The 9,017-nt window shown below is 41.8% G+C and overlaps 1 protein-coding gene across 1 annotated transcript; it reads left to right on the top strand.

Moving 5' to 3' along the window:
• The first annotated feature begins 2,818 nt into the window (after positions 1–2,818).
• Positions 2,819–6,208, top strand: rhbdd2 (rhomboid domain containing 2). Its single transcript, XM_012835698.2, has 4 exons — positions 2,819–3,284; positions 3,708–4,112; positions 4,546–4,696; positions 5,148–6,208. The coding sequence occupies exons 1-4, from the start codon at positions 3,053–3,055 to the stop codon at positions 5,752–5,754; spliced, it is 1,395 nt and encodes a 464-aa protein (XP_012691152.2). The 5' UTR covers positions 2,819–3,052; the 3' UTR covers positions 5,755–6,208.
• The last annotated feature ends 2,809 nt before the right edge of the window (positions 6,209–9,017 follow it).

Here is a 9,017-nt window from a genome sequence, read left to right as displayed (position 1 = left end):
CCTCTAAAACCTTGGGAGGCACTAGAATTGAGGTAGGCTTAGCGCTGTCTGGCATTGTGTCTGCGCAGGAGTATTATGTAAAACTTTCTGTCAAATAATATACCAATAATGATATACATTTGTATATCAAGTAGCTACATATTGAGATTCCTGAAACCGGTCAGGTGTCTTTCACTGATGTTTCACTTAAGACTGTTGGGCATGGTTGTGGTTGTTTTGGTTTAGTGACGCAAGAGAGGACTGTCACACCCATGCATCTCTCTCTCTCTCTCTTTGTCTTTAAATGCTAAACAATATTCTCTTTTTATAGAGAAAATTGTTTCGATATGAGAGGTGAAATATTTTCATGATCTGTGTTTATTGTATAACATTTGTATAACAATAACACTTTTAACACAAAGGACAACACAAAGGACAACACAAAGGAAATTATGTGTCTTGGTGGGGGATTTCAACATGACTAAACTTTTTTCGCATCATCCACATCGAAAAAGCAGAGTCAGGAAACTGGGTTCAAAGACTCACAGGAGCCAAGTGTATAAAGTCAACCGACTCACAGAAACTCCAAATAAATAAACAAAAGAAGGTGAAATCTTATATGTCATAGTCTATCAGCCAGGATGGGCTTCCTTAGAGAGTAGGATACCTGTGTGTGAAAAATAGGAATGATCAGCCTTGGCGTCTGCTCATATCCTGCCTGAGCTGTTTTATGTTGAGACATGCTGGTTTAGTGCAGGGAGACTATAACCATACGGCTCTGATGCTGCTGCCCCAACAGGTGGCTGCAAAGAATATTGCACTTGCAAGAAAAGACTGAAGACGTAAAAAACACACGTTCGAACCATTGCGCAGGGTTAGCAAAAAACAGCCTTTCAATCAGCCTATATTTGAAAATGAGCGCAGTTTCACAGACTCCCACTCTAGGACAGGGGCTGGGGGAGATGGGCCACACACCTCTGATTAGAGGGCGGTAACATTCCTTTTTAAAAATCCATTTCATGACCTGGATATGTACCAAATGGTCGTAGATACATTATCGGCCTTGGAAGGTTCAGGATGATTTTAAATAGGTATTTGAGCCATTTTCACCCCACAAACATGCAGATTTTTATAAAAATGGGACTTTTGTCAACATTAACACCTACATTATGTGCTTCATCACAGATCAGTCATATAATGTAGATTACAGCTCAAAAACACATTTTACAGTGCAGTTCCACTTTAATTAGTTACTTTTTAGCCAAGGCAAATTTATTTATATAGCACATTCACAGAGGCAATTAAATAAATAAATAAGATATTCATTAATCACACCTAGCCTAAGTGTGGTGATGTATTTTGTTATACTTATCAGAGAGATTACATTTTTTACTAATTAACTAATTTATTATGTAAAAAAACGTCTACGTCTACCACCTTACTGTAAGCACGTGTTGTTTTACTATTACTGGTATATTACAATTCAACAAACACCGTACTCTACTTAAATAGGCTTGATATTCAACACTCTTCAAAAGACTGGATGAAACATCAGTTTAAAGGAAGAGAATGAGTAACCCAGGAAGAATAGAGGCCATCTATCATGTCTTTTTTATTATCAGTGTATCACATTTATTACACATCCTGTAAGATAATCAGCTGATAAGAGATCATGGGAATGGAGGTGGCTTGTATTTTCCAGTCATTTTTCACACAATACACTGAGCGCTGTCTGTCACACTGTCAATACACTGACGATTAGTCTGTGTTTCTGATAAACAGGTCTTCAAGGGGGCTCTCCCAGAGTATTCAGTGTGCTATTGCATAGTATGTGTTTCTTGATAGAAAAAAACCGATGTAAGAATTCAGAGACTATTCAAATGGAGTGATGCGATGTAAGGTGGCCTGATAAGGAAGTAACTTCAGGCTTAAAATGAAGAAAGAGTATAAAAGAAAGACTTGGCCAAATATATGAGGATAAATGGCGAGCAATAGTTGGGCCTAGGCCGATATACAATGCTAGAAATCTATTTTTTTTTTGTCTCAAATCTGTGCATTATAATTGTTTGTAGTCTATATTATTTATAATTATATATTCATAAATCTGAAAGTCCTCACTCTTAAAAGCTGGCAGTTGAAGTTTGTAGTTTTTTGTGTTTTAGTGTCCTAGTTCCAACCTCACCCCCTGGATCTTGTGCTCTGCAGTGAGGATCATCTTCACGACATTATGTTGCTTGCCTCCAGCAGCATCTGAGGCTCTAGGGTGGTGTCCATGGATGAACTCTTCACTCTCACCTTGCTGTTTCTTATGAAACGTAATGTTACAGTCACCTAAAGCACCTAAAACATCTGATTTATACTCTGCAGGTTGGGGCTATCAAAACCGTAGGTTAGCTTTTGCTCACCTTGTCAAAAAAGTGACGCATTACATAAGTGCCTTGCCTCGTTATTTTTCACTGTTAACAGAGGGATAGCAACAGACATATTTTAAAGATACAGTTGGTTTAAATTCTATATGGAGATGACATACCCATGCATTATTGAACAGAATCGAATGGGGGTCTCTCAAGCAGTTATTGAACTACCATGAGCATTATTTTGACAATTTTCCAAACCCCGATTCATTCTTTCATAGGGATTTTCTTTTTAAACCGGAACTTGCAAAAGTATTAAAATGACGACAGTCACTCCCACAATATATTACTCTATACAATGCTAAATATACACAATTGTCTGTAGGCTACTTGAGTCTCGATTACTGTGTTATGCGCAATTTAGTGGTGAATTGATGCTCATAAGTGCAACTATTATTTGACTGCGTTTCTTTGCGCATGCTGGACCAGGTTGAACACATTGTAGGATTTTAAACTACCGGTAGCTCTGTGAAGACGTAATATCAGGTGTTTATAAGCTAATTAGCCATACCCTCGTATGGAATTTGTCGTTATTGTTTGAAGTAACACCTCAGCAACGCCTTTACTGAAAATAAACAACACATATATGCAGAGAGCAGACTGAATTGCACTGTTTCTTTCTACTCCGAGTTGTTGTTCAAGTCGGTAAACACAGAAGAATGCTGTCAGACTCGAACTTAGCTAACTTAGCGACTATCTCTATCACCACTATGCGTAACACTTTTAAAACTGTGTTACGGCAGTTGAGGAACTTTTTCTCAGTGTTCGAGGTTACTAGTGGGATTTTCTTAACGATCTTTACATCACTGAGTGTATGCATTATCACGAGTATTCTCGATGTCCCTGTTGAGTCCTTGGGGGTCGACTCCAGCGTCTTCACAAGTGGTCATGGTGAGAGTCCTTTCTCTTGGGGTTTCAGCCATTTGCCGTGTTATCGAATATGACAGGTCGACATAACCTTCTAAAACTAATGTACACTGTATCCTGTCTATGGGAATCAACTGGTCTGTAGGAAAACTACAGCTTGATTAGTTTAAGGTCTTAAATATATTAGTGAGCTATGACACTGATTTATTGTGTCATTGTGTTTAAGATGGTGTGTTCCTTTATTAAATATCAGTGCTTGAAAATGAACTTGTGGTTAGCAGAGATATCTAACAGTTGAGCTGTTGTGTCACGAATTGAATTGGTAACTTCTTAGCATTGGTGTGTACTGATTTACATAGTGACATACCTTATTACAACTATAATAATTTCTGACACAGACCCTGCATCTCTCCTTCCCTCCCATTCTCTCACCCCGTGCCTTTGCAGTGCACAAGCTCCTCAGCTATCCCCTCATCCACTGTGACGTAATGCAGCTGGTGGCCAGTGCTGGGGTGTTGGTGGTGTTCAGCAGTGCTGTGGAGAAGGGTGTTGGGACGGTGCGTTTCCTCTTCCTCTTCCTCCTGCTGGCCACCGCCACAGGCCTACTCTTCGCCCTCCTGGCGCTCCTGGTCTATCCAGAACCTTCCGCAAGTGTGGCATTAGGGCTTGTGCCTGTCGCCCTGGCTCTGCTGGGCATGGTCACCATCAGCTCCCGCATGCAGAAGGCTATCTTCTTCGGCGTCAGCGTTCCCACGGCAACTCTCCCATGGATCGTTCTGCTTGCCATCACCCTCTTCATCCCGGGCATGGTGCTGCTGTGTAACATCGTTGCCATCATCGTAGGGGTCATCTGTATCCTTATAAACATGTCTTGTAGGGGCCTTAGGGTCATCTGTATCATCATAAACATGTCTTGTAGGGGTCATCTGTATCCTCATAAACATGTCCTTTAGGGGTCATAGGGGTCATCTGTATCTCCATAAACATGTTTTGTAGGGGTCATCTGTATCCTCATAAACATGTCTTGTAGGGGTCATAGGGGTCATCTGTATCATCATAAACATGTCCTGTAGGGACACGGCTCAGTGACTCCTAGAAACATTACTGATGAAAGAACAGATGAAAGGTTAGAAAACGTTTCGCTTTTTCTGTGATTGAATCGTGTATACCCAAACTTTTGTTTCAAACTAATGGTTGGTGTTGGGTAAAGGTCTTTTTTTTCTCTGAACTTTGAATGTCCCCTCTGTTCCTCTACATGTGTTCCTTAAGTCATACTGTTGAATAGATGGAAAGGGGTGGCTTTCTCTGCTGGAGATGTCAGAGTCTAGAGCCGCGGTTCTGGAGAAGAAGACACCTTTTAGGTTGCTGAAGAGGATCATGGGAGAACGGTTCATCCCGGCATCTGCTGAGGACAGAAGGGAGATTCTGCACACACAGTGAGTATGATGGGGGGATGACCAGTGTATGATTCTGCACGCACGGTGAGTATGACGGGGGGATGACCGGTGTATGATTCTGCACGCACGGTGAGTATGACGGGGAGGACCGGTGACGCATTCAAGATATATGAGGGTACATGGTTGTTGATTTGACATACAAATCTGCCTTTTAAATATAGCATTTCAAACATAATAAAAAGGGATGCATGCAATAGCTTCACTTTTCCTTTCAGCTTATATTTTAGCTTTATCTTAAGGTATTCAGAGTATCTGTAAATAAAGAAATATATCACCTCATTTAAGTACATTCATCTGTGTTTAGGCACAAAAATACTGTTATCCATCATCTCAGAAGACCCCACCAGAGCAGTTCTTCTGTCTAGTTAACTACCCTCTTTGTTTGTGGCCTGCGTCGTACCCTCTGACCCCTTACCTTTACCCCCTGCAGGTGTAAGCCCCCTCCTGGCTCCTACCCCGTGCAGGCTTACGCCCCCGCCCCCGCCTCCGCCTCCGCTGCCCCCTCCACCAATCAGATGCACAGCATCTATGAGGGCTGGTCCTACTCCACCTACACCCAGCAGAACCCCACCTCCTTCCCTGCCACACATACAGCACCGCATGGCTTCAGCCAGGGACATGGGCACAGCTGTGCAGAAGAGGTCCATGGGCATAGTCATGAAGGTCATGGGCATAGCCACGAAGGTAATGGACATAGTCACGAAGGTCATGGGCATAGCCACGAAGGTCATGGGCATAGCCACGAAGGTCATGGGCATAGCCATGAAGGTCATGGACAAAGTCATGAAGGTCACGGCTATGTTCATGGACAGCATGGTCACTATGCAGGGCAGCCTTTGTATGGTCAGTATGGACATGGTTTTGGAGTGGCTGCATATGGTCAGTATGGACACAGTCAGTTGTCTGCTGGTGCATACCCAGCTGCGGGTGCATGGGCGCCCCCCAGTGCGCCTGTGCCCCCTCACCTCAGCTCTGTGCTGGGGACGAGTACCTCCACTCAGGCTCAGAATCCAGAACCTCAAAGACTAGACCACTGAACATTCCAGAACACCCGGCCAAAGTGTATGAACATTATCTAACACCTGAGGCAGGTGTCTGAAGGTTCTATAGCACTAGGGTCAGATGACTGAGGATTGCACTGCACAGATGACTGGTGACCAGGACAGATCACAATATCATGTCACCATGATGTCCATCATGTGGAGTCCAGTCCACACGATTCAGTTTTCCACCAGAGGAGCACATTTGAATGTACGGTTTCCTAGACAATATTTACTCTTGCTGTTTTACGTTATTAAAAATGATCTTTTCTATCCTACCCTGTGTTAAGGTGTAATGATTCTTACACCCTATGTTTACCTGTGACTGTAATCAAAGTATTTAATCCAAGTTGTATAATGTATGTTAATATCTATGGTTTTGGTATGTATTTTATATATTTAAGTTTGTATTAAATGTTCAAAATGTAACCTCATAGGGCCTACCGTTAACTTGAAAAGAATTAGGCCTATATATTGCTTGTTTTTTTATGATTAAAAAAAAAAAAGAACATCCCCTCCTCTGTTGGTATGTACAGTGCCTTGCATAAGTATTCACCCCCTTGGATGTTTTACCCTTTTATAAATCAGTCATGGTCAATATAAGTTGGCTTTTTGGAGAAAAACAAAATCACAAAAAAGCCCTCTTTAATGTCTAAGTGAAAACAGATTTCTACACAGTTATGTCAATTAAATACACATATGTAATGAAAATAAGTAAGGTATTCACTCCCTTTAAATAGACTGACCTAATTCAACAGAGGTCCAGCCAATTGGTGCTAGAAGTCTCACAATTAGTGAAATGGGGATCAGTGTGCAGTGAATGTGTCTCAAGAGATTGTAGTATAACGACACCTGTGTCTGGAAGGTCCATTCACTGGTCAGTATTCAGTAATCAGTATTCCTGGCTACTGTTACACCATGAAGACCAAAGATCACTCCAAGCAACTCAGAGAAAAGGTTATTGAAAAGTATAGGTCAGGGGAAGGATACAAAATGTCCAAGGCAGTAAACATCCCCTGGAATTCTGTTAAATCCATCATCAAGAAATGGAAGGAATATGGCACATGTGTAAATCTGCCTAGAGCAGGCCGTCCTCACAAACTGAGTGACCGTGCAAGAAGGAGACTAGTAAGAGCGGCCACCAAGACACCTATGACTACTCTGAAGGAGTTTCAAGCTTCAGCAGCTGATATGGGAGAGACTCTGCATACATTCCTGGACACAGTCAGTTGTCTGCTGGTGCATACCCAGCTGCGGGTGCATGGGCGCCCCCCAGTGCGCCTGTGCTCCCTCACCTCAGCTCTGGGCTGGGGACGAGTACCTCCACTCAGGCTCAGAATCCAGAACCTCAAAGACTAGACCACTGAACATTCCAGAACACCTGGCCAAAGTGTATGAACATTCTCTAACACCTGAGGCAGGTGTCTGAAGGTTCTATAGCACTAGGGTCAGATGACTGAGGATGCTGTTGCACTGCACAGATGACTGGTGACCAGGACAGATCACAATATCATGTCACCATGATGTCCATCATGTGGAGTCCAGTCCACACGATTCAGTTTTCCACCAGAGGAGCACATTTGAATGTACGGTTTCCTAGACAATATTTACTCTTGCTGTTTTACGTTATTAAAAATGATCTTTTCTATCCTACCCTGTGTTACAGTGTAATGATTCTTACACCCTATGTTTACCTGTGACTGTAATCAAAGTATTTAATCCAAGTTGTATAATGTATGTTAATATCTATGGTTTTGGTATGCAGGGTGCGATTTGTTGGGGGGGATGGGGGGGATTTACCCCCCCCCCCCTCTGGTTTTTACAAAAAAATAAATGTCATGTATTTTATATATTTTAGTTTGTATTAAATGTTCAAAATGTAACCCAATAGGGCCTACCGTTAACTTGAAAAGAATTAGGCCTATATATTGCTTGTTTTTTTTATGATAAAAAAAAAAGAACATCCCCCCCTCTGTTGGTATGTACAGTGCCTTGCATAAGTATTCACCCCCTTGGATCTTTTACCCTTTTATAAATCAGTCATGGTCAATATAAGTTGGCTTTTTGAAAATCCATCATCAAGAAATGGAAGGAATATGGCACATGTGTAAATCTGCCTAGAGCAGGCCGTCCTCACAAACTGAGTGACCGTGCAAGAAGGAGACTGGTAAGACAGGCCACCAAGAGACCTACGACTACTCTGAAGGAGTTTCAAGCTTCAGCAGCTGAGATTGGAGAAACTCTGCATACTACAACTGTTGCCCGGGTTCTTCACCAATCAAAGCTTTATGGAAGAGAGCCACTGTTGAAAAAAACTCATATCAAGTATCGACTACAGTTCGCCAAAAGGCATGTGGGAGTCTCCATGGTCAAGTGGAAGAAGGATCTGTGGTCTGATGAGACCAAAGTGGAGCTTTTTTTCAACAGTGGCTCTCTTCCATGAAGCTTTGATTGGTGAAGAACCCAGGCAACAGTTGTTGTCCAAAAAGCCAACTTATATTGACCATGACTGATTTATAAAAGCAATAAAAGGGTACAACATCCAAGGGGGTGAATACTTATGCAAGGCACTGTATAAGCCCCATAAGAGAATGAGATCGTACAGATTTGCTGATACCTCCATGAGAGACCACATTGGTGAAGAAGTGTTGATATGTCATTGTTTATTGCCTTTAAAAAGGGCATTATGTTAGCTGCTTTGGTACACAATATGATCTCACTGCCAACAACAGAGACTAACTGATTGTGATAGGAGGACAAGATGAGGTATGACCTCCGAGACTCAAACATGGCTGTTAAAACACTTTGCCAGTTTAAGGTAGTACTAAGGTAACCAGCAGTTCACATCCTGCTAAAATCTAGGTTACACCACCCTAAATCTCACATACAGTAGACAACAGAAGTGAGGACACCGCTGTGCAATGTCACTTAAATGTCAAATGATTCAGAATGATAGAACCTCTCAATAATTGCAAGTCGACAAGCTGAGTATTTCCTCTTATGAACATTCAAAAACAAATACTTTAGAAAGGCTATATTAAAAATAAAGGCTTCAAAGTAGAAACTCAATGCAACAAAAGTGAATATACCTCTGATCACTGGTCACAAGTTTGAAAACGTAATCATTGAAACATAATTAAATACTCTGATGATTTCCAAATTAGCCTAATTGCATGAACACGGTTATAAAATGACCTGCGAAACTTCTCAGTTTTGGACCCATGGGCTGCTGTGTCTATCTGTTTGTGCATCACGGCTCT

The sequence above is a fragment of the Clupea harengus genome, chromosome 8 (assembly GCF_900700415.2).
Source record: "Clupea harengus chromosome 8, Ch_v2.0.2, whole genome shotgun sequence".
NCBI lineage: Eukaryota > Metazoa > Chordata > Actinopteri > Clupeiformes > Clupeidae > Clupea > Clupea harengus.
Note: the sequence above shows the minus strand (reverse complement) of the source record. Positions and strands in the feature narration are given on the sequence as shown.

What these genes read in the sequence shown, in the direction of transcription:
- rhbdd2 (XM_012835698.2), top strand. Translation starts at nt 3,053, where the DNA reads ATGCTGTCAGACTCGAACTTAGCTAACTTAGCGACTATCTCTATCACC. An exon ending in CGTCTTCACAAGTGGTCATG is followed by an intron (nt 3,285 to 3,707) that starts GTGAGAGTCCTT and finishes GTGCCTTTGCAG; the next exon opens with TGCACAAGCTCCTCAGCTAT. An exon ending in CATCATCGTAGGGGTCATCT is followed by an intron (nt 4,113 to 4,545) that starts GTATCCTTATAA and finishes ACTGTTGAATAG; the next exon opens with ATGGAAAGGGGTGGCTTTCT.